At 35.1% G+C, this 27,390-nt stretch overlaps 1 protein-coding gene across 2 annotated transcripts in view; it reads right to left on the reverse strand.

Annotated features, from left to right (window-relative positions):
- Micu1 (mitochondrial calcium uptake 1) overlaps window positions 1-27,390 on the reverse strand; it is a 224,095-nt gene that overhangs the window by 134,154 nt on the left and 62,551 nt on the right. For both annotated transcript variants that reach the window (XM_013156817.3, XM_063238651.1), the window contains exons 3-4: window positions 10,347-10,521; window positions 3,917-4,079 (exon numbers count right to left, since the gene is read on the reverse strand). In XM_013156817.3, coding sequence (XP_013012271.1) covers window positions 3,917-4,079; window positions 10,347-10,521 — 338 coding nt within the window. The remainder of the gene's footprint in view (window positions 1-3,916; window positions 4,080-10,346; window positions 10,522-27,390) is intronic.

Raw genomic sequence — 27,390 nt, forward strand, 5'->3', positions numbered from 1 at the left:
TATGTAACAGGTCTTTCAATAATTAAAAGAATAAGGCCAGGAGCCAGTACAATAACATATGCCTGTAATCTCAACTACCAAGCAGGCTAAGGCAATAGGATTACATCCTAGACCATTTAATAAAACCCCACCTCAAAGTAAAATTTAAAAAGAGATGGAGATAAAGTTCAGTGGTTAAGCACTTGCATAACATGTGCTAAGATCTAAGTTTTTATCCCAAGTACCATAAAAGAAAATTATAAAACAAAACATGACAAAGTCAGATGCCAGAATATATGAAAGCATCAGAATATATATTGATTTCTAAAAGGACAAAAATAACATTCTTTAAATGACAAAATAATCTTTAGTGATCTGTCTAAAGTCTTACCTCATTTTCACTGTCTTATTGGAAACAAAATTTATTCTTCTTTAAAGGTACTGATAAAAATGAGATTGTATCTGAACTAGTTTATTTATTTATTTTTATTGGTACCAGGGATCAAACTCACAACCGCCTGCTTATAAGGCAGGTGCTTATGCCGCTGAGCTAAATCCCCAGCCCCTTGAACTAGTTTATTTTTAAGGAATAAATATATTTTACTGTCATAAAAAGTAGGAAGATATTCTGCAATCTTTTTTTCTCTGTATCAAGCCTCCTTTACTTTCTTCTACATCTCACAAAACAAAGTGCTGAAACAAACTTAAAGGGGTCTAAATCTATGTTTCAGTATAATTAACTGTTATAACTTAAAACTTTTATTATAAAAGATGGGTTAGTCGATGGTAGCAAGAATTAATTACTATATCCCTGAATCCATAATCAGTTCACACATTGAATGGATATATACGATGTCTAGTAGAAAATAAAGGAACATAAAAGAAGAATAAAATGCTCTCAATATTCAGAGAGTTATCATGTTGGTAGCTTTTTAACAGGTGATTTTTAAATACTTTCTGCATGTGTGAAATACAAAGGATAGAAGAACATCACAGGGAAGCAATTCATAAAATCTAGGATGTAGATAATTCTACACTATAAATGACCTACGTTCTTTCACAAACACATGATGCTTAGCCTAGAATTCTTAAAAAGGAAGAGATCAGTGTAGAACTGAGGAAAGTGAAGTGGGATGAGAGAAAGCTAATTAAAGAGCATTTCACTGAGCTGATTATCACTGTGGACAATCAGGGCTGAATTCTCCTTGAACTACCTGAGAAAGCATAGTTTGTGTATCAAAATTTATCACTGAACACAGTAAAGAGGAAAGTATAGGATGAGCATCACATGCATCCAGTTCACTTATGTTTTATATGCACCTTGTACATACAGCCTAAAGTTAATTTCATACAACATGTTTAGTTCACCTGCATTTTGATTATGAGAACAGGTCAAATGTAGAATATTCCACTTATGACATCATGTTGGCACAAAAAAAAAAAAAAGGTTTCTCTGGAACATTTTGGATTATGGATTATGGGCATACTTACCCTGTCATGGCTCTTATATTTACTTGTGAAGTTCTGTCACTGGTGTTTAGTATTTTGTATTTCTTTATGTAACTTCAAGTGACAGTCCAATATCCTTCTATTTCAACCTAAAGCACTCTCTTTAGCTTTTCATGTAAGTAATGACAACAAGCAAAAAACTATCTAAGTTTCTGTTAATCTAGGAATACTAGTTTCTCCTTCCGGAACTCTGATTATATGTGTGCTATTACACTGCGAGGCATCCTACCCTCAGGGATGGCTTCTGTCATACTTTTTTGTTCTCAATCAATTAATAGTTCAATATTCTTGTTGTTGATTTAATATCTTATTAAAAACTGACAATTCTGAATACTATATTGTATATTTTTGTGCTTGTTTCAGCAGCATATATATTGTGTATTTTATTAAAAACTGGGCATTGTGAATATTAACCTATGCTTTGGGGTTTGGCGTTGTTGCTTGTTGAGGACTGTAGTCATGTGTGTTTTATTTTGACTGGGAATTAAACCCAGAGCTTTGTAAATGCTAAGCAAGTGCTCTATTACTGAGCTCTTTTCAAAAGTTTTATTTTTAGACTAAGTCTTCCTAACTTGTCCAGGCTGGCCTCAAACTTGTGTTACTTTTGCCTCCGTCTCCTGAGTAGCCGGGTCACAGGCATGTGTCACTGCACCTGGCTTAGTGACTTTTCTAAACAATTGCATTTCTTACCATGTGTCATCTGCATAGTTGTTCTATTATGTGAAGAGTAAGCAAGTCAATGGATAAAGATTTCCTTAAATGCTGGAACTAAAAAGAATGAAAAACAAACAAAACTTCTGCCAGTGTTTGCAGACTGGCCCTGAGCTCAGATTCAAAGTTTAATCAGACCATCTATAACTCTGCTGTAACTTTCAAGTCTTCACCAATTATGTGTACTATTGTATGCAAGCTGCACTTAGATTCCTCAGTTTGTATGATAACCCTCCATACCTCTGTCCCACCACTCTTTCCACCATCTCACAGCCTATAGAAGCCTGCTGAGACCAGGATTTCTAAAACATCAATGTGTCTGGAAGATTGTGGAACAGACCTTTTTTGTTTCTTTTTTTTTTTTTTTTTTTTTTCCAGCTATAAGCAGGGTGCCTGGAACCAGAAGGAACACACATCTAGTCTTAAAATTGAAGATGCTTAGGCTGGAGATAGAACTAAACTCTATCTGCACAAGCAAAAAATAACATCATGATTTCCTGGCAGCAAACCAAGCAACACCACAGTAACACAGGGAAAGGTAACTCGTGTGCTTAGAATAGTGTTTTGGTTCATATCAACCTTCCTTCTAAGGCTACTGGATGCATAATCTGCATGATGCTTATATTCTTCAAGTATTTAAACTAATGACAGTAAACAAAGTAGATCTGCACTCTTGAAAAATAAATACATAACAATAAAAAGTTTCTCCATGTGTTCTTCCTCCTGATGCTCACCCTTCTGGGGCCTTTTAATCTGTCTCCTGCTTGTCCTATCTGCTGTCCATGGCCTGGGTGACTACAGATAGTATACTGCATGTTTTAAATTATTTTTGGTAGATGACAGATGAGACGCTACTAAAAGCCTAGACAGATGAAGCAAAGGCAAGCCTTTGCACTACTTAGTACTAGAAAAGTCAGGTTGTACAACAATAATTTTTGCAAACAAGGTCAATACTGCCCACCTCCCTTTCCCACAGCTCTGCCTCCCAAACAGTGAGCCACACCAGCAATATAGCTACTGACCAGATGGCTGCTGCTAAGCTGGAAAATAGGGCACAGTAGGCAAAAGTACCAATCGCCAAAATTTAGGAGACTCTTTTTCCACTAAGTGTTGCCCTGGCTGTATGCTAATTAGATTGGAAAAAAAATTGATCCTGGTCTATTTTGTCAACTTAATGGTTGTTTCAGTAGAAGACCTGAATCCTGGAGCGCCCCTACTCTATCATTTTTCTATGCAAATATATTGTTAAATTGTTACTTTTAATTTGAAGTCATTTATTTTCTGTCCACAAATCTTGTTTACACAGGCTGTTTCTTCTAAAGAAGACATCCTTTTTACAGTTCTTTGCTTGACTAAATTTTATTCACATGAAGGCATACTGTGTAGAAAGCATTCTTCAAATTCACATCTTCCAGATTGAGCTACATGTATCCTCTTTTTCACTGCTACAGGATTTCTGCATAACACCTTATACAGGTACATTCTCACTACAGTGATGAATTTCACCCCCAGGATCATGGATCTCTTGACTGGTCCTGACCCCTGCCACACTGGCCTGGCTTCAGGCTCCTGTTTGTACTCCTATGGCTTAGTACAATGCTTAATTATCAAAGGTAGCACAGTGAATGTAATTATTGCATAGACCAATACAATTCAGGCAACATATGGAAAGCAAAAAAGCTAGAATAGTCTCTTATATTTTACTTTAACATCTTACGTTCTGGTTGTTTTTCATTGGGTGTAATGGATCGCACAAAATCTTGTGGAGTCATAAACACTTCTGTTTCACCAGGCTCATTGATTATTTTCAAGGTGGCAAAATATCGGAAGATTTTGTCTGGTGTGGAGTAGGCTCGAATTCTATTCTCATATTCCATCACCTAAAATTAGAAATTCCAAGAGTGTTACTATATTAAATAATGCTCATACACTCTCTTCATGAATACTCATAAATTCTCATATATTTTTCATGTCATGTATTTTTCATTTATATCTTTTCTATAATTGTATTTCTATACTATAAATAAACTTCAAAAAAAGCTTGAATTTTCTTTTTTTGCAATATGCCATTTATATGTCAACTGGCACAATGATGATACAATTTTGTTTAGGACTCCTTTCTTAAAGAATTCTAATTCCTTTTCCCTTTCCTTCTGTTTCCTCCCCTCCTCTTCTCTGCTTTTCCCTCCTCTCCCCTTTCTTCCCCCTTTCTTTCCTTCCTTCCTGCCTTTCTTTGCTGGAACTTACATTAAATACAGGCAAGAACAACTCACTTGGATTCTAATTTCTTAAGTAATTAAAAGTTAGCAAAATTTAAAAATGTTATTAAAAGAATTTAGAAGGTCTCCATAACCAGGTACAATAGTATGTTGAGTAGCTTACAGTTCTTAAATACCATCTTTTAAAAAAAGAGATTAACTTTACAGTTCTTAGTTCTGTTCAATTTCTTGAATCCTAAAACAAAACAGACTTGAGATTCCATAAGATTGAATAGTCGGCAGGCCTTCAAAAACAAAGTACATTAAATGATGGCATAGAAAGATAAAATTATGTATCATGGAAACTCAATTATTAATAGATCTGAAGCAAGACTATGACTAAAAAATAAACTGCCAGAAATTCTTTACATACAGTATATTTAGAAGGGAGTGGAGTTGGAAAGCGCACAGAAAAATGTTTGAAGAAAAGTATATTTAGTAAAAGTGTGTCATGTTAACGTGGTTGCTCAGATCCTTATCTGACACACAAGTCCCCATTCTGAGCATGCAACATAAAGCATGATGCCAATCACATATTTTGGTGAAAATTTTTCTTATACTTGAATTTTATATTGAGATAGCCAATAATAAATATATCTTATAAATAACTAGCTAGAAAATATACCATGGCAATCAAACCTAAAAACTCATTGGCCCCATGTTTATAAAGGAACTCACTAATATTTTAAAAAGTGATTAAAGTTTTTAATTTGCCACATTAACATAAAAATTACTGTAACTGCCAGTCTTGGCTAGATGTCACTCGGGGGGGTCACTGGCAGCAGCTGTTTTACAATTGTCTTAATTCTACTGCCATATGCACTTTTAGCAATTGAGAAAGGACTCCTCATTTAGAACTGCACATGACAAGAATTCAGTGCTAACTTGCGTTAAAATCTGAATAGATTTCAAAGGAGCCTTTATCAAAAGATTGAGCATGTGGCAAACACAATAAGGAGCTTCTCAACCCCTCAACCCCCCCTTATTGAGACTGAGCAATAAGTATAGTATCAAAGGCATTTTAGATTAGACTACAACTATTTGTAAGGTAATACTGGCTATGGGAGAAATATCTTTCTAAGCCATTTATATTCTTGTATTTCCTTTAAATGATAGCAACACCAGTCAGGTGTGGTGGTGCACATTTTTAATCCCAGAAATCAGGAGGCTGAAGCATGAGGATTGCTGTCAGTTCAAGGCTAACTATATGGTGCATTCAAGGCCAATGTGAGTTAAACAGTGAGCCCCTATATTCAAAAAACAAAAATAAAACACAACAACAAAAAACACCAGAAAGAAAGAGAGTGATAGAGCGCTTGAGGTTGGAATGGAAAGATATATAAATGGTAACTACTGATAGAGGGCTTTGTGAATTAAAGTACATCATATAAAATTGACAGGTAATAGCATAAAAGTCAGGGAATTTAAGACTGAAAGTCAGATTCCTTGATTGTAATAAGAGCTGTTAAATTATGTTGCTAACTATTTAGACGATAACAAGAGATATGATGGTAGCCACTGCTGATCTCCTGTTGCTCTGAAATCCTGTGTCACTTATATTGTTTTGTTCTGTTTTTGTTCTCTTTTGTTTTATTCTCTTTAAAATAAAAAAGTGTGTTGTTAAATGTTATTAATTTGATCACAATTTAGGCCTTATATATACAATTTGCTATAGACAAAGCTTTATTTTGAAACAATGGGCCAAGCAAATAGAATAGGTACTCTCATACTGGCAAAATTTTGTATGTGGTACATAGTACATATTTACTTTTTTTATACTTCACATTACATCTTGAAGATCATTCATACCCAATGATATGGAGCTGGCTCCTTTTAAGCACTAAATGAAATGCAACAGCATCCAAAATGACAAAGATCTAAAGCAGAAATAAACTGCTGAAGATTTAGGAATGTTAAGAGAAAAAAATTTACTAAGAATTAAGATAGTTCAATCATTGATCAAACTTTCTTAAGGATCATTAAATATGCTAAGACACATCTTCAATAAAACTCCCAAACTTAAATGGATCAAATTCAGGCTTTATTTTTCCTGTGTGAACTGCACCAATGAGTAGCCAAAGTGTAGCTGTAGGAGATGAAGAATAAAATTCTTTATAAAGTGTCAATAAATTAAAATTTTATAATATTCAAATATCAACATTTTAAGCAACCACAATGAATTAACAGATCTAGGCACTGAACATTCATAGTTGCTAATATGACAAACAGAAAAGTAACTAGACATCAGATGTTCCCTAATGAAAAGAAAATATTATACCTAGTCTTGAAACTCAAATCTGGGTCTACTTGAGCTAAAAATTCAGCTGCCATTGTTCAAGTAACACGAGCAACAGAGAAACAGTGATTCGCACCAAGAATAACCATCAGTAACATTCCGACCTCAGAAAACTTTTAAAAGTTAAATGGCCTGGATTCTGTCACTTATACAGAAGAGAAATAAAAGACATATCATCAGGCTGAGGGTACAGCTCAACAGTACAGTGCATGTGTAGTGTGTTGGAGGCCCTAGATTTAATTCCTAGCACCAACCAAAAGAAAATGGAATAATTGAAACAGGTTGCACTAAGCTGTGTATCCATGGACAGTCATCTGGGCAGAGCAAGCAAGCAGAGCTCTCTCTCTTCTAGCCTCCTACACGCCGAAAGGAAAGAAGGCCAAGGGGAAGAAGGTAGTTTTCGTGCCAGCATTGCTGTCATAATGAAGCTAGAGACCACACTGGTAAATCTTTTGTTTGAGAAAAGGCCTAATAATTTTGGCATGAAACAGGACATCCAGTCCAAAAGGGACTTCAATGGCTCTGCCATATCCAACTGTAGTGGCAAAGGGCTATGTTTAAGAGATTTAAAGTGCTTCCTGCAATTAACCAGTTCACTCATGTCATGGACCGTCAAACAGCAACTAGCTTGGCCCACAAGTACAAACCAGAGACAAAACCAAAGAAGAGGCAGAGAATGCTGACCTGCACTGAGAAGAAAGCTGCCAGCAAAACAGATGTCACTGAGAAGCGGTAACCATCCTTCAAGCACAGTTAACACTGTTAATATCATCCTGGTGAAGAATAAGAAGGTTCATCTGAGGTGGCTGCATTTGACATGGATCCTCATCGCCTGCCTGTCTTCCTGCCTACTCTCTGTCACACAAGTGGAGGTTCTCTAATCTATCACAGGAAGGCCACGCTGGGATGTCTGGTGCATAGGAAAGAAGGATCAGTACCACCATCGCCTTTGCCCAGATTAACTCTGAGCCCAATGGTGCTCTGGCTTAGCTGGTGAAACTACTGGTTGGTACCAATTACAAGAGATAAAGTGAGCTCTTCTGTCATTAGGAAGCAATGTCCTGGACCCAAAATCCATGCCTCACACTGCCAAACTGAAAAAGACAACAGATAAGAATTGCTACTAAATTGGGTGAAATATATACTGCTGAATTTTATGTACATAAAAATAATACCTCCCCTACAAAAAATTCAGTATAGGGTATTATTTAGCCACAAAGAAAAACCAATCTGAGTAGTCTGAAGAAAAATGGATAGACCTTGAAATTATGATATTAAGTAAAACAAGGCAGTCACAGAAAATTATCAATTTTTTTTACAAGAAATCTAATATGTAAATAAATTAAAGAATTAAATAAAAGAGCAGAAAACAGGAAGATATACTTCTTGGCAATGGGAAAGGGAATCAAAGGAAACTGGGAGAAGGGTAAGTAGGAAGGAGAAGAAAAGAGTATTGAAAATGCTAATATGACAAACACATGTATGCACCAATTTCTCAAAATGAATGCAATTATTATGTATCACAGACATATCCATTAACATAGTATTTTTTAAAAATAAAATTACTTTATGGTATCCTATATCTATGGTTTCTTAGAGAGTAAAACAATTATTTTTTAAATTCAGATATTCTATGTGATACTGAATAGCAGAAGTAGAGACATGGATACAGTCACAGGCAAAATTTTGGCTAAATAAGAAAGAACTGAATAGTAAGAGGTCAGTGCTTAAGAAATAAGGATGTTTTAATTCACCCATAAAACACATACACAGAGCATTTTGAGAAGTGGTTTCTTTGAAAAATGGATCAAACTCTTGAACTTAAATGGGCTACTAGATGTTATTTAAAACTTTTCACAGAACTAGAAAAAGCAATCCTGAATTTCTTTTGGAATCAGAAAAGACCCGTATAGCTAAAGCAACCAGAAGAAAAAAGACTAATATCAACCCAGACTTCAAGTTATATTGTTAAACCAGAGAAATAAAAACAACATGTTACTGGAACAAAAATAGAAATGTAGACCAACAGAAGACACAGAAACAAACCCACTCACCTACAGACATCTGATTTTTGACAAGGGAGCCAAAAACATGATGGAAAAAAGATAGTCTCTTATACCAATGGTGCTGGGAAAATTGGACATCCATTTGTAGAACCCCATCCCTCACCCTGTACTAAAATCAAAGTAAAATGGATCAAAGACTTAGATAGAAAACCAGAGACATTGAAACTGCTGAATGACAATGAAAACTGTTTCATTGGCTAGAAATAGATGAAACGAAAAACCATCTGAAGTGAAATTAGCTAGACTCAGGAAGTTAAATATCAAGTTCTCTCCTATATGAGAATTCTAAAAAGTATGCACATATATACATAGATACGTACACACATAAAATAAAAGAGAAAAATAAGAGACATAGCAGGGGATGAAATAGATTCTCGAGCAGATGATGACATGTGGAATGATGTTCCTGAACAGGGAAAAGACAGCTTTTCCTCGGAGACTTTAGTGCTACAATAAGAATTATTTCAGACATAGATTAAGTAGGTTTTGTACCTTTGGGGTTTAGAAATTGCCTTAATAACTTAATTTTTTTCTGTGAAATATGAGACTGGTCATCTGCTAAGGAGAAATTAGGAGAAGAAAATACAAGCATGTTAAAAAATGTTAACTTAGTCATTTTAATGCTATTTTGTAAAACAAACTATGCAAACAAAACTGCTTACACTAGGTAAAGTTGTGCTTTCTTTGAATTCACTCAGGGATAAAGAATAAATGGTTATAGATAAAGTAGGACACTTGAAAATAACTTACTTGTGATACATAACTTTAGTTTAATATACTTCAATCAAAGATGGATTTAGGAGTGAAGACATATTTAATAACTTCATCTAAATGTACAACCAGAAAGATTTAAATTTCCCAGAGGAACTCTTGCAAATAAATACAGTGTAACACACGACAAAGAAATAATTCACACCATTTTGTTGCAATATTAGACTATAGTTTAGTAGGTTAAGGCACCTCCTTGAATTTTAGTCTAAATAAACAGACATCTAAGAAATTCATTTTTTTGCTTGTTTATGACTCATGTCTGCTGAACTCAAATGTCAGAACACAGGCACTATTATAGTGGAAGTGAAATTTTTCTGAGGTGAAACTATATTATCAGGTTATATTAATTATATGGACTAGAACAGTCATTTGAAGTTTATTCTGTCCTCAAAATGACTCAATTTTCTGGAAATTATGTTTCCAAGAATATTTTATTCTCTTTTTACAACCTGACATTATGCACAGAATTACTACAAAGATTCAATATATCTATAATAACACTAAACACTAAGCACTGAGATCTAAAAAGCAAGAATTGCTGTAATAGTAGAACTAAGAAAAAACTATGATAATCCTTGTTACTTAATGCTATACCTGTTAACTACTCCCTCTTAACTTCACATTCAAGAGTACCTTTGGTTTACAACATGATGGGAAACTGCAAAGAGACAAATAATTTACAAGTGAAAGAAACTGATCTGCATTACTCTACTTTAGGGCACAGTTCCGATTAATTTATAAGATTTTGTTCCATACTTTTCTGTCTCTGAATCCACAGCGTTTCTTCTTCTTTTCTTCTGGATAAGGTTCAAGACCAGTATCTGCAGCTTTTTTTTCATGATTACAAACTTCTCCTTCATCTTTATTCTTCCCTTTATCACCAATGTCAGTCTTTGAGTTGTTTACACATGGTGGAGATTCTGCATGAGCCCTAGATATGTAAAAGAGAAATCTACTTTAATCATCAAAGTTTACCATATTAAACAAATTCTCACAGGTACAGGTAGCAGGAACAACAGCAATGAAACCTGTCAAAAATTCTACATGAAGAAATTCCTCAAAAACTAAAAATAGAAGTATCATATGACCTAGCAATCTCATTTCTGGCCATATCTTAAAAAACTAAAGTCTTTAAGAAGTATTTGTAGAGAAAAGCCCACCTCCCTTAATCGGCAAAGCTGGGACTGGGAGAATTCAACAAGAAGCCAACTAGCCAGTCTTTCTGGTAAGCCATGTAAGCTGTAAGGGTTTCAGAAAGAGAAAAGTCAGATAGCACTTTCCGTGAGCCTACTGGCAGCAGGGGCTGAGAATCAAACACACCCTCCTCCTTCCCCAAGCAACTGGTGGGTTCTGAGGACAGGCTAAGTTGATAGCAACTAAGGAACATAAAGCAACTAAATGTTTGTATTGTTTGGTTGATTTTGCAGTCCTGGGGCCAGCGGTCTGAGCATCTCTTGACAGAATGACAGTACGCAATGTAGCAAATATGGGGGATTTCCTTCTGTCTTCTCTTTGAAGGCCCATATTATTCTGACTGTTTTTCCTTTCTTCTGATTAATTGTTTTGCTTTATTCAACATTCTGTTTTGATTGGTTTTATTCTGTTTTGGTTTTGGTTTGATTTTGTTATATCTGATGGAAGGGATAACTATTGTGAAGATAAGATACACTAGGTTAGCTACTGTTGTTTTCATAATATCCTGCTTTGAAGTTCTTTACTAATTTTGCTGCTTTGTTTTGATTGGCTTTGTTCTGTTTTGTTTTGTTAGATTTTACTATCTTTAAAATAAAACATTTTTAAAATACCATAATCCTGTGTAAGTTCATAAGCAAATTATCCAATAAAGCAAAAAATGTGTAAAGTAAATTTTAAAAGAAGTATTTGTATACCCACATTCATAGCCACACTATTCACAATACTGAAGTGTGGCAGTAACTCAAGCATCTTTTAGTGAATGAGTGGATAAACAAAATGTGGCATTATATATATCGAAATATTAGCCTTAAAAATGAAGAAACTCTGATTACATGCTACGAAGATGAATACTGAGGATGGCAAGCTAAGTGAAATAAGCCAGTCACAAAAAGTCATACTATATGATTCCACTTCTCTGAGTTACCTAGAGTAGTTAAATTTATGGAAACAAAGCAGTTTCCATAAATGGCAGTTGCCCATGGCCTAGGAGACAGAAATGGGAAGTGACTGTTCACAGGTAAGGAGATCTAGTTTGGGAAGATGCACAGAGTTTTGGAGATGGATAAAAGGGGAATGGAGAAGTTATTTTTTAATGAATAGAGCGGGTCATTTTAGTAAGATGAAGTTTGGAGACCTGTTTGTTTCACAATGATGTGACCATACTTAATATGATGGAAGGGAAGTATATTATGGTTAAAATGAAAAGTTCTGTTTTATATGTTTCCTACTACAATAAAAAACATAAAGAAGAAATAGGGGCCCAAAAGAATAAAACTCAAGTAGTCAAAAACTTACATACTCGCATATATAAATTCTACATGAAGTCAATGGATCTACTAGTCTTCCCAGGCTGACTAGAGAGTACAGCTAGCAATCTACTCTATAGCGATTTTCTAAACATCCTGAGCCATGGTATTGCTTTTATTCCTTCAGACTCCTATATCATTTAATGCACAAACTATAACACATACTTTAGTATTAGGTATGGTAACTTAAATTGCCCTAGAATCCATCTTGCTCTTCAACTATTAGGCAGAATCGAATGACACTATTTCTACACATAAAAATTTGTCAAGAGTCAGCAGTATCATATGGTTTATCCTAGTAACAATATTAAAAGAAAACTGGACACTATATATTTTTTTCTTCTAAATCTTTTCCTTAAAAGAAAGCATGCAACTGGGGGGGGGGGTGAGGTCCATGATGGCATACCAACAGAAGTCATCAACTATGCTGACCAGAAGTGGAGGTAAAGAAAAGTATACTGAGATTAAAGTACTTAGAAATAATTCTTAACACATTTGTTTCACACGACTATTTCAAGAAGACTTCAATCCAGTTTTTATTTGCAAATAATATTTTCTAAACACTAATAAAGGCAAATAATTATTTGAAGTTATAAACAAAAACAATCATTGATTTTTAAAATGATAAAGCCTAAAATGAAACACATATTTAAAAAGCAACAGTAAGTATCACATTGATTTAAGTTTCTTCTACACATGGTTTAAAAGCAATCTTTTGATCTTAGTTTGAATTTCTTTTCAATCTTGACCAAGTGACGCACTGGACCAGATCATGGCTTTATTTCCCTCTAAAAAGCCTACCATAATTAAAAGAGATCTTTAACTAACTTTAATGGTTGCTAAAGTGGAAATCTAAGCTATTTATCATGAGGTAAGAGATGGCATTCATTCAATCCATTCTTCGACAGCTGTAATAAGCACATTAGTTCTAAAGTTAAGATCATCCCTACCCTCAAGTTCATAGTCAGTAGAGAAAAAAGACAAAGTGATGAAGGAACAAGTAAAGATAGAACAGAGGGTCAGGAAAAACTTCCTTGATAGTAGAATTTGTGAGCTGCCTTCTAAAAATCTTGAAAGTTCTACAAAAGAAAAGCTACATCAATTCAAAACCATCTGGTATAACATCTATTAGTCATATTGTTTAATGAATTAGCCAGCCCTCAAAACTGCTTCTCAAAAAATTGTAAACTAATGTCCAAGATATTCTGAATGTTCATGCAACATTTCCACTCTAGCATGCATGCTTATGAGTCTTTTTTCTCCCACAAAGTTATTCCTGATAGTTGAAGCCACCCCTACAGAGATAATTAATTAGCACCGAACTAATAAAATGTAACAATGTACAAAAAACAGGACTTGTTTCTTGCCACAGTGGAATAACTACAGTGGATTACACTTGCTACAGGGGGAAAAAATACAGAAAATTGAACAAAATACCCAAAACAACCATTTTCAGACACAACATAACAGAAAGCTACTCTGAGAAAATAAGGAGGCTAAATGCCTAGAATTGTTGCCTGTAGACATTTACAGACCACTCACAGGAACTCAAGGAACAATGCTATGATCTTGCTAAGCTGAGGAACCAGCAATCAAAGTTTGGAGAAACTGAGCTGCCTAGAATTCGTAAGGCAGAGGGTCTGAGAAGTCACACAGAAAAACAGCGCCAAAAATCTATACAGAGAGACTTTGATTCATGACTAAACATTAAGCAGTGCATCCTTAGGATGAAACTCTCCAAAGCAATTATCAAGAAGCAGTAGGCTAAAAAATTCCAGAAGTTACAAGCAGGAAGTTCTGATAGAGTACAGCAACCTCCCTGAACAACTACCCAAGAAAGACCATGCTGTATTAGTGGGGCTAAATTTTTTTAAGCCCAAGAACAAAGGGTACTCCCACAGTAAATTTTGGTAGATCAATAATTAGGTTTGTTCCCTATCTACCTAACTAAAGAAAAATCAACACTTGTAAAGAATAACAAAATCTACATACTCAACAATTTTAACATGCAGAGTGTAACATATCCAATAAAATATTATTAGTCTTAGCAACATGGTGTATTCGGAGTCTCAGACTTTTTTCTCCCACAGAAACCTGGTTTGACGGAGATAGAAGAACCAAAAACACCTATATGGGAATTCCAGAACCCAGGTAACAAGTTGCACTATCACAGGAAAGAACAAACTCGAGAGCAGTTGTATTGAAACAGGTAAGAAAAATTTCACTTTACCTGTATCAACCCTCCCCCAAGAGGTCACACCCAGTGCTGAGAGAAAACTCCCGATCTTCTTGGGTGTGAAGAGTGGGTGGTGTGTCAGCATAGGCTTAGCAGGTAAGAGATTGTTAGGGAAGGTCAGTGATCTTAAAGACAATGCAACAAAAACCCACAAAACCACTGCACAGAAAGAAAAAAAGGATGTAGGAAATATAAACAAAACCTCGGTAATACGTGGAAAACATCAGATGGTCTCCTGTGTTAGGGGGATGTAGTTCAATAAAGGATGTGTATGGGGGCACACAAAGATTTAATGAAGAAATAACAGGCAAAACCTTTTCAGATTTCATGACAACTATAAATTTACAGATCCAAGAAAACCAATAAATCCAAAACAATATAAACACCAAGAAAATCACACAAAAATACACCACAGACTGTTGAAAACCAGTGATAAAGAAAAGCCATAACGGTAAGCCAAATGATACTTCGTGTAAGAAAACAAAGATGAGTATTACTACTGGCTTTTCATAGGAAAGCCGAAAGCATGATCCGGTATTTCCATTTCTCATTATACACCCAAAAGAAATGACAGCAGAAGCTCAAACAGTTATTTGTACATCAATGATAACATCAATATTAGTTTCAATACTAAGAGGGGGAAACAACCTACATATCCATCAATTAATTAATGGATAAATAAAATGTTACATGCATATACAATGCAATACGATTTAGCCTTGGAAAGGAAGGAGATTCTGTCACACACTTCAAGGATGAACCTTGAAAGCATTGTACTAATTTAAACAGGCAGAAAAGAACAAATATTGCACAGCTCTACTTAGATATGTAGCTAGAATAGTCAGATTCATAGAGACATAAAGAACAACGGGATGGAGGAAAAAGAGACAGGAATTTATGTTTAGTGATTACATTATCTTATGTTAGGATGACAACAAGAAGCACAAGAGATAGATGACAACCATGTAATGATGGCTCCATAATACTGTAAATATACCTAATGCCACTGAACTTAAACATAGTTAAAATGGTAAGTTCTGTGCTTGCATATTTTACTATAATGAAAATACGTATGGCACTTGAGTATAATGAAGATACTAAACTGAAAGAATGAAAGCTGAAAAGAATTTAAAGGTATTTTTCAAATATTAACAAGAAAATTATTCACTTAGAATTCAATAGCTAATAAAAATATCCTTCAAAAGTGAAGGTGAATCTTGTTTTTGACTGATGTTCCCCTATTCTGTTTTGCTGGATAGTATCAGGTTCGAAAGTTTAGGCATCAGCTGTGAAGATAATGAGATTCATTATAACGCCCATTCTCGTTGACTTTTATCTACTTTTGAAGACCTACAATGTCTCCAATGTTTTGGTTTTGTCAGTTTTGTTCTTTACTGTTTTGTTCAATTGTATTATAACTAATGATATAGGCAATTCTATTAGAGATAGCGGGAGGCATTATGGTAACCTTTGTTGATCACCTTGTATTATGTTTTTACATTATCTATTATGTCCACCCTTTTGACTTGACCGATTCTGTTCTGTTATGTCACATTTGGTTTTACTCTCTTCCAAAAAAGTAATAAGAACCGTGGGAGCAATGAAACCCAAAATGTGTAATAGTCATTGTACAAAAGAGAGGAAAAGAAAGTGCTCCAAACTATATAACTGCATGTATATTTAAGTGTATAAGATAGGAAATGATATCACAGAGTTTTATTGGATCATTGAACAGAACTGTTTGCAGTATCATTGTTGGAATGTCCACTTTACAAGCTTTAATTTTGTGACTTGAACAATTATTTCTAAGATGACAATATGTAATCCATTAACTAGTGATTTCCTACTGTTCATTTTTTTTTCTGTAAATCTGTGTAACTTGTACCCTTTCTCTGCTTTTTTTTTTCTTTTCTCCTTAAATTAAAAAAAAAAAAAAGTGAAGGTGAATTGGGCATAATGGTGAGAATCCAGTTACTCAGGAAGCTGAGGCAGAAGGATTAAAGTTTCAGGCCAGGTTGGACAACTTAGTGAGATCCTGTCACAAAATAATATAAAAATGGCTGGAGGTAGCTCTGTGGGTCAGTGCTTGTCTAGCATGTGTGAGCCTGGGTGTAATTTCTAGTAAACACACACACACACGCACGCACGCAGACATGCACATACACGCACATATAGAAAGTGAAGGTGAAAAATGTTTTTCAGACAAAAGCTGACAGATGACTCTCAAAAAGATGGTAGATCAGTAAGCAGCAGTATACAGAGATTCCTTGAGAGAGACAACTCAAATGCTGGACTAAAACATCCCAGAGAGATCTGGCTAGAGGGAGATGGACCCTTTCGATCCAGGAAGAAACTAAAGGGAAAACAGCTGTTTAAATACGCAATCTTGGGGCTACCATTTGAGCAGCTAAGATTAGCAACACAGGGGCTGGGGATTTAGCTCAGCAGCATAAGCACCTGCCTTGCAAGCAGGCAGTTGTGAGTTCAATCCCCGGTACTGATAAAAATGAAAAAGACAAAAAAAAAGATTAGCAACATAGCACTCTCACCAGAGAAGCCTGATTTGCGCCGCAGTGACTCGCTGGACTCATCCAAATTCATGCCACTGCAACTCACCGGCACTGCAGTCGTGCTGAAGTTAGAGGTTGGTGAGCCCAACAGAGAACAGAGCTGGCGTGGAGACCTGCATTAACCAACAGTGAGTACAGGGAATAAGACCCTCTCACCAGAAAGGGGCAACCAACTGGATGACAAGTTGGAATCAGGATGGACGGGCAGGAACAAGGAATGGCAGTGACTTCAGTCAGTTGCCCCCTTCCCAGAGCAGATTTGTGGGATCTGCTTGGCCTGCGTCATGTCCCTGGCCAGGACCCAATAGGTTATCCCAAACCAATTCCGTATGCACGGCACACACTAACGCAGTGAAGGCCCCCACAGGTTGACTGTCCTGGAGGGGAGGGGCCAGCATACTCTGACCCTGTTTGCACCCCAATAACCAACAGCAAACTGGAAAGGGCAGAAATCCCTGGACGGTGCACTTCAGAAGAACCATAACCAACAAGGAAAGGGGCTGGGACCTCCACTATGCACCTGTACAGAAGACACCAAAAACATGCCAAGAAAAAGAAATAAGAAAAAGCCCCCAACCCCCAACCCTGAGAAAATTGATCAAGGAGAGGTAAATACAAAAGAGATTGAGGGCAGCAAACATGCAATATCAGACACGGTATCAGTGGACATAAAGAGATATCTTCAGGATCTCATAGACGAGTTCAAAAGTGAAATATTTAACCAAGTAAAGCAGGGCATAAGTAGATTAATAAAAGAAATGCTAAGCACTTCTCAAGAAGACACAGATGGAAAAATGGAGGAACACCAAAGAAGGAGAGAAACATTCAATAAAGAAAGTAAAGAAAACCTAGAATGCATGAATCAGATTCAAAGAGATTACCAGGAAATTAAAAACTCCATTGAAAGCTGGCAAAACTGCTTGAAGGAAACTAAGCATAAACTATCAAAACTTGACGACAGGTTTGCAATGTGTGATAATAAAAGGAAAGATCTCTTAAAAATAACAAAAAAAAAGGAGTAACAATACAAAGGCTAGAAGACAACAAGAGGATCTATAGCAATAAAAAATGTGAATGAAGAAACAGTAGTAAACACAAAGGAAATACAAAGGCAATTCACAGAAATAATTAAGGAAAACTTCCCAAACATAGGAAAAGGAAATGATGTATGAGGCATACAGAACTCCAGCCAGCTACAACCAAAACAGAGCTACACTCAGACATATAATAAGATCCCAGAAATTCAATATAAGAACAGAATATTAAAAGCTACCAGAGAAAAGAAACAGATCACCTATAAAGAAAAACCCATCAAAATCACGGCAGACTTCTCGACACAGACCATCAGATCAAGAAGAGCTTGAAGTGAAGTACTTCAAGCTCTGAAAGAAAATAACCTCCAACCCAGATTGATATATCCCACAAAACTGTCTCTAGAAATTAATGGAGAAATAAGATGCTTCCAAGACAAAGAGGAAATGGGGGAATTCACAACCACCAATCCAACCCTACAGAGAATACTGAAGGACAGTCTAAAGAGAGAAGAGAAAAAACACTAAGATATCAGAACAGTGGCACAGAGGCCTCAATGAATGGAGTAGACAGTAGAATAAAGGAGAAAAGTAGACAACTAATGGCAGAAAAGAGGCAGAGAAAGGTAGCTATAATCTCTAATATAGATGACCTTGATACACTAAAAAAAAAAAAAAAGAAAAGAAAAGAAAAGAAACACAGGCAGAGTAGATGAGGAGGTAGGGTCCACCGAGATGCTCTGTATAGGAAATATAATTAACCTGAAAAAGGGTTTATGGACCGAAAATAAAATATGAGAAAAACAATGCTCTATGTGACAGGGAACCAGGGAGAAATAGGGGCAACTCGATCAGCACCTGCAGATAAGTTGGAGAGACACGATACTTATGTGCAATAGAGAACTACTTAGCTATAATAAAGGAAAACCTTGAGGCTTTTGTAGATAAAGGAATACAAATTGAGATCAAGTCCAGGAGTGAGAAGGTTTGGAATCACATAGGTAAATAGTAGGTTGCCCCCCAAATCTAAAAACTGAGGGAGTTGGTGGGACCCAAAATGCGCAGTGCACCCTATGGAAGTGAAAGGGGAGGAACTGTCTAAAAAAAGAAGGCAGAGGGTATTGTTAATAGTGTATCAGGACTTAAAACCCACATTACACACATCTCTCTGTTTAGATGGATTATATTCTATTCCAATTTGTCTATCTGTACTAGATTTGAGGGGACAGATAGCTGTCCCCAAAATAGCAGGATATACTACGGTAATGATCTTTAATTTCCTATTAACTTAATCTGAATCCCTGTATAACTCACACTGTTTTATCATGATTGATCTTAGTTGAATCTGGTTTGTTAGACTGCTGTTTTGTATTGACAGATTTTATTTAAATCTGTTATGATTGATAGCATCAAGTCTGAGAGTATAGGCAACTACACTGAAGATGACAAGATTCACTAGGATACCCACTCTGGTTTGATTATTACCTGCTTTTGAAGTTTTACACTATCTACAATGTTTTGCTTTTATTAATATTGTTATGTACTGCTATATTCAATTATACTATGCCTGATAATATAGACAATTCTATTGAACATAACAAGAGACAACACAGTAACTATTGTAGATCGCCTTGTACTGTGGTTTTATATGACTTTTTTATTTCATGTTTTTATAGGAATTTGTTGTTTTGTCTTGTTTTTCCCTTTAATACAGAAAGGATAGAAATACATGTAGAGACTCATGCATGCGTAGAACCTATAAACAGTTTATGAAAAATGATCTTACAATGCATGATGAAATGAACAACTACTCTAAAGAAAAAGAGACACTAGAGTACCCAGTGCTGATTCCATAGTGTCATGATATGAAATCCAGCAATACTATTATTCTTTGTTCAGAGTGAATTTACCCTGTTTTGTTTTGTTTAATTTCAACATACATGAAGGTATAGACAGCTATTTTGAAGAGAATAAGAGATACAATGACATCCATTGTTGACTTCCCTGTTGTCTGATCTTGAAAACCTAAAATGCCTTCCTCATCTTATTCAGATCAGTTCTATACTACGTTGTTTCATGTGAATTCTCTGAATGTGAAGATATGGACAGCTATTTGGAAGAAAATAAGAGACAATACGATAGACAGTGAAGATCTCTGATTGTCTGGCTTTGAAATTTATGTCTCTTACATAGCTTTATGTTGCTTTGTTGTGTTAAATTTTACCCTCTTTTAAAAAAAAAGCTAACAAGATTTATCACCTGCAGATTAAAAATCCTAGAAATATTAAAGAAAGTACCTGAGGTTATGAAAGTATGATAATGGATAGAAAGTTTACAGGGTAAACTGCAGAAGATCCCACACACAGTGGAGCCTGCCAAAAAGCCACAGTTATGATTCTATGCAGCCCACAAGAGGCTGTCTCCCAGTGCTCAGGAAGGGACTCAGTATGGGGAAAGTAACCCCTTGTGACGCTCTTTTCCTAGAAAGATAATTTTAGGACTAGAAAAGTAGAAAGACTATGTTCCATCAAGGAAACCCACTGGCCTAGAGCAGATACATTGTAATTCCTCAGGGAAAGATGGTAACTTATGTTTAAATATCCTTATTCTTCCAAATGGGATCTCCATTCATTCATTCATTAGGTACTGGAAATCAAACTCAGGACCTTGTGATTGCCAGGCAGGTGCTGTGCCACTGAGCTATATCCTTGACCCTGGGATCTCATTTAACTGCACAGTGGAAATGCCAGAATAAAGAGTGTTGCAATATGAAAATCACGTTTAAGCCTTAGAGAGACTATAATGGAAAAGATAGTTACGTTCATATGGACACCAAGACTAAGAAGTGCTTTTGCCCAAAACCAAACTGAAATATCAGAAAATGCCTTTAGAATAAATTAGTATCTTGTTATTGATATGAGAAGACTTGGCTCAAAGACCAGAGCTAGAGGAAGCAAGAATCCAGATTTTGTTTACAAAAATCAGCATGCAAAGCTGAAAATGTCACACAAAGAACCACAGTTCCTAAAATGGGAAAAAACGCACAAATCTGAAATAGAGAACAAACATGTAATTTCAATTACAGGTCATGAAGAATCAATTGAAATATTAAATGTTTAAAAATATAATGTTTTCAGGCAGGGGTGGTGGAACATGCCTGTAGTCCTAGCACTTGGGGAGGCTGAGGCAAAGGATCATTGTATATTCAAAATCAGCCTGGGCTACAGTGAGCTCGTGGCCAGCCTAGACTGTACAGTCAGACCCTATCTCAAAAAGACAAAAAAAAAAAAAAATTACGCACACACATATATAGTGTTTTCTTTCTTGCATGTAATCTGAATGTTATCATTTTTCCTGAAAATACACTGTAATTACAATGATAGCATTGTACATGCTATATGTGGGTATTTTAGTTATAGTAAAGACCTTCATTACATAATTTAATACACATTTCCAGAAAATGCTAGCTATTTTAAATTAACCTAATAAGTTAGCATGTTAAAATCAGTAAACTTATAACTGAGTGATAGCCTAAACTAATAAGTGATTCTACTACATTTCATTGACAAAGTATTTCAAATAAAATAAGCTAAAGAATAAAAGTGTGATTTGTTTCAATTAGTTCCTTTAGCACATTTTGCAACAAGATTATGATTAACTTACAGAATTTTTATAAATAATTCATTTATAAATTTATAGTTTCTCTTTATGGGCTAGGCAGTGAGACTTTTTCATCTTATAATACACCAATCCAATTCATCTTTATCTTTTTTGTTTAAAGCAAAACTATGCCAAAGCAGAGCTATAAAAGCATCAACTATCAGTGGACATGGTGGTGCAAGTGTAATACTCAGGAACTGAGTCAGGACGATACCTATAAATCTGGGCTACATAATGTCTGGGCTACATAATGAGTTCAAGGCCTACTTGGAATACACAGTAAGTCCCTATCCCAAAAAACAAAAGTAAAAAGAAAAAAAGCACCAACTGTGATAGATGTACCACAGTTGGTATTGTATTGCACAAAAGAATCAAGCTACAAATAAATGTAAAATTTATAAGTTAAAAAATAAGAAACTTGGATCAACACAAGGAATGAAGAGCACTAGAAATGGAAAATGTGTAGGTAAATGTAGTAAATTTAGTTTTCTTTTTAGAATTTCTTTAAAATTATTTAAAGCAAAAGTAAAAAACAATGTACTATGAGCTTTATTCATAGATAAGTATAAAATGTATAATAGCAATAACATGACAAAGGAAATAGAAGTATATTATTGTAAAATTCTTACATATATGGAATGTACGTTATAAATTCTTTTTCTCTCTCTCTTTTTTTTTTTTTTTTATACTGGGAACTGAACTCAGGACTTTGTGCTTGCCAGGCAAGCACTTATGCTGCTGAGCTACATCCAAGCCCTATAAATTCTAGAGATTGCCAAACTATGGCTTACAGGATTCAGCTTTTTACCTATTAAAGTTCTTGACCTAAGAACGGTTTCTATATTTTTAAATGGGTTGAAAGAAGTCAAAAGAATATTTCATGATACACGAGAAGTATAAGAATCCAAATGTCAGAGTCTATAAAATTTTACCAGGACATATTATACTCATTTGTTCATGCATCGTCTACAGCTGCTTCTATACTATAATAGCATCAGTAACACAGACTATAACCTGTACTATCTAAAACATTCACTATCGGGCCCCTTACAAAAATACTTGGTAATCTTGCTTTAAAATTATAAGGAAGAAACAAAGGGAGGAAGAATGACAGAAGAAAAAAGAAAGAAAAAGAGAGATCAGCAAAGACTTACTCACCTAGCATGTGCAAGGCCTTGGATTGTATCCCCAGAATACAGAGAGACAGAGACAGAGACAGAGACAGAGACAAAGAGACAGACAGAGAGAGATAGAGATAAGAAAAAACATGCTATGTATGTATGGGAAATAACACACTGAAGCCACTAATATGAATAATTGATGTGTTATTAAAAATAAAAAGTAGAGATTAAGAATGACAAAGAAACAAAGATATATTCTTATACCTAACTAGTAGAGAAAATTCAGTCATAAAAAATTAGATAAAAGAAATAAAGAGTAGATACAAGAAAAAGAAAACAAACACCAGGATCCTAGATCTAAACACAATCACTTCAATAATTACACTAGATCTAAACACCCAAATGAAAGACACAGGCTTGTGGGAGTGGTGGCACACACCTGTAATCCCAGCTACTCAGGAAACTGAAGCAGGGGAATCAAAAGTTCAAGGCCAACCTGGGCAAATTAATGAAGGTCTGTCTAAAAATTTTAAAAGGGCTGAGGATGCAGCTCAGTGGTAGAGCACCCTGGGTTTAATCTTCAATATCACTTTTTTTTTTTTTTTTTTTTTTTTTTTTAGTGAAACAAAAAACAAACCAAGCTGCATGCTGTTTTTGAGAAACTTTAAAGACAAAAACACAGAGGGATATGTCATACAAATCAAGAGAAATATGAAGGGATTGTAATAACATGATACAAAGTAGAGTTCAGAGCAAAGAGTATTACTAGAGACAAAATGAGAAGTTTCATAATCTTACTTGAATCTGTTCTTCAAGAGGTTATAACAACCCTAATAATAGGTTCAAAAGGCATGCAGCAGAAACTTATAAAACTATATTTGAAGTTTTATAACATTAAGGAAGAAGGTCTCACATTCACACAAATCTAATGAAAGGGCATCCATGGATAAGGAAGAAGAATTTCTGAAGTCAAAGATGGGCCACAAATCTGCTCAAACATTTACAACACAACTCTACTACTGACGCCAGCCCCTAAAAGGGAACTGCAATTGCCAGGGACATTGTCATTGGCAGACTTTTCACCTCCTGAGACTGGAAAGTGCTATAGTAACGTTCAAAAGACATGTTGCATTGTAAGAGAAATTGAGATCAAACACTGAGAATCCAGGAGCCAATAAAAGATACACACAGAAAGATGCATTTCCCATCTTTGATTCAAAGAAAGATTAGAAGAACAAATTAAAAAGGGTTGGAGTCAGTAAACAGCAAACTGTCTCTAAAGGAAAGCCTCCTTCCATAAGTTTACTGAATAAAAGAAGTTACAAAATATTCTAAAGGCAAGAACATCCAGAAATAAAGCTGAAATACTTATTAGGTTTGTATAAGGATTCTCCACAGAACTGAAACCAACAGAAGAAAAAAACTAGATGACTTTACTAGGAAATTGGCTCACATGATCACAGAGGCTAAAAAGTTCCACAATCGCCATCTATAAACTACAGCAAAAGAAAAAAGTAGTTATGACTTAGTTCAAGGAGCCAAAACCTCGGAACCAGGGAGAATGATACTACAGCCTGAGTCAGTGGCTAAAAGCCCGAGAACCTCCAAAGACCACTAATGCAAGTCACAAGGTTCAAAGGTGGAAAAATCTAAAGTTTGACAGTCAAGGGCAACAAGAGAAGAAAGTACACCCTACTCATGGAGGAAGAACTGGTGTGGGGACCTTTCTTCTGATTTTCTATTCCACTCAATTTACATGGTGCCTGCCCACACTGAGGATCCTCCCCACACAGTTCACTTATCCACATCCAACGGTTCTCTGGAAACATCACACAAACACCCAGAAAGTTGTGCTGTGCCAATTCTCTAGTTGTCACTTAAGCCAATGAAGTTGAACCCCATGATTATCATCTTAGGGCTTAACATGTTTAAGACAGGGACACAATACATATGCCTCACTGCCCAGCAGCTCTGAAACCTACACAACTACATGCTTGACTAGAATGCATCAGGTGGCATAGGATAGTCCCTTAGGTGGTACGGGCCACCTGACGACAGTCATGCATATGCTACTGGTGGTTTGAACCAATAGGAATGCGTTAAACTGAGATAACAAAGATTAATTTTGATGAGCACAGTTGCTCATGATTGATTTTTTAAACAAAATCTTTTGATCCTGATTACATATTTTGTTATATAAGCCATCTTCCTTCAAAAAAAACTTGACCCCTCTGAATTAATTCAGCTGTTTCAATTAAGTTATAATGCTAGACTTAATAAAAATGAAATATATTTTTTCATAAATTCATTTGCTATTTGTATTTCTTCATATTCATCTCAGATGCCCATTTTTGGACTGGGTCTTTGAATTTGTGAGGAACATCTGGTTTTTTTCAACTCTTTATATTCTAAATATAAATTCTTTGAGGGACAAATAGCTAAAAATTTTCCCACTCTGTAGGTGTCATTTAACTCTGGGAGTGATTTATTTTGCTGTGTAAAGGCTTTTTAATGAGGTGAAATCCCAGTTGTTGATTCTTTGTAGTACTTCCCATGCAATTTGGGTTTTGTTCATGATATCTCTACCTATATCTATGTCTTCACAATTTCTCCCTATTTTCTCTTCCAGAAGATTTAATGTTTCTGTTTTAATATTTAGATATTTGATCTATTTTGATTTTAGCTTAGTGCATGGTGATACACATGGATCTAGTTTTAGTCTTTGGTATGTAGAAAGTCAGTTTTTCTAGCACCATTTATTAAAGTGGCTATCTTTCTTCCAGTGAACATGTCTGGTTCCTTTGTCAAAGATAAGGTAACTGAGTGTGTTTGTAGTTGTGTTAGCATCTTCTAATCTGTTCCACTGATCTTCATGTCCCTTTTGTTTGTTTTTTTGCCAGTACCATGCTGATTTTATCATAGAGGCTTTGTAGTATAATTTCAAGTCAGGGATTGTGATACCCTCTGCCTCGCCTCTGTTGCTAAAGAATTTTGCCATTCTAGGTCTCTTCTGATCCCAAATGAATTTTAGGAATGTTTTCAATAGTTCTGTGAGATATGCTAATGGTGTTTTGATTGGAATTTCAATCTTTGGTTATTCAAGAGATGTAAATTAAAACAAAACTAAGATTCCATCTCACTCCAGAAAGAATGGCTATCATCAAGAAATCAACCAGTAACAAATGCTGGAGGGGCTATGTGGAAAACGGAACCCTTCCGTACTGTTGGTGGGAATGTAGACTGATGTAACTACGGAAATCAGTGTAGAGATTCCTCAGGAAACCAGGATTAGAAGTCTCATTTAACCCAGTTTTTCCTTTTCTAGGTATCTTCCCAGAAGAATAAAAAACATCAAATCACAGTGATATATTTACACTCATTTATAGCAGCACAATTTATAACAGCTAAATCTTACAAACAACCCAAATGCCCATTAACCGAGGAATGGATTAAAAAAGATGCTATCTTTTGACTGCAATAGAGTACCTCTACTCAGCCATAAAGAAAGATAAATTTGAGAGATTTATAGGTAACTGGATACAACTTGAGAACATACTCCTAAGTGAAATAAATCAGATTTGCATGTGCAAACATTGTATTGTCTCCATGATATAAGAAATTGAAAGAGTAAATAAGGATCGACATGTACAACAGATACTGTGAAATGAGAAGAAACTGTTCAAAAGGAAAGAGGAACTAGAGTGGCAGAGAAAGGAAAAAATACATCTTAGTTACCCTACTAGTTTCTCTTAGTTCACTGAAAAGAAAGATTCGCGATAACACTGTTTGGACAATTTTTTAATGCCCATATCTTGTACTCTGAGTAACTACTTTGAAGATAACAATATGTAATGTATTAACTATTGTAATTCTATTATTTTGTTATGAAATTTTAGTTTCTCTTTTCCATAAAATAAAAAATAAAATACAACTAGGAAAAAATTGAATATAAATAAACTTATAGTCATCTTACTCAGAGACTGACATTTTTTGTTTATTTTCTGTTGTACTTGATAATGTGTGTCTCCCCTAGCAGATAAACCATATAGTTGGGTGGGAAATCAATGGTACTGAAAGGATAAATAAATTATAGTTACAGATTTCAACATTCCTCCCTCAGTAATTGACAGAGCAAGTACATAATTAGTTAAGGACAAAAAAATATGAATAACACTATTCATTACTTAAGCTAATTACATGTGTAAAACATTCCACCAAATAATATCAGAATATATACTTGTTTAAAATGCAAATAGATACGCATCAAGATATAAACATTTAACCATATAAAACAAATATAAATGAATTTACAAAAAGGTAAGGAAAAAAAAAGAGAAGATAAAGATAAGAAAATAGAATGAAGATTTAATCTTTTAAACTTTAACACAGTAAAAAGATGCAAAGCCATAGATCCCCCAGAACACCCTCCCTAAATTCAAACACATGTCTCATCGTTCTTGCCACTTTCTTCTTTTTTTTTTCTTTCTTTCTTTTTTTTATTTAAGGAGAAAAGAAAAAAAAAAAACAGTGAAAGGGTTAGTTATACAGATATAGTGACTATATAGTACAAACAGTGAAAGGGTTAGTTATACAGAAGTTATACAGATTTACAGAAGAAAAAAATGAACAGTAGGAAATCACTAGTTAATGGATTACATATTGCCATCTTAGAAATAATTGT

Source organism: Cavia porcellus, unplaced genomic scaffold, assembly GCF_034190915.1.
Source record: "Cavia porcellus strain 051 isolate PalLab524CR breed Dunkin Hartley unplaced genomic scaffold, mCavPor4.1 scaffold_28, whole genome shotgun sequence".
Taxonomy (NCBI): Eukaryota; Metazoa; Chordata; class Mammalia; order Rodentia; family Caviidae; genus Cavia; species Cavia porcellus.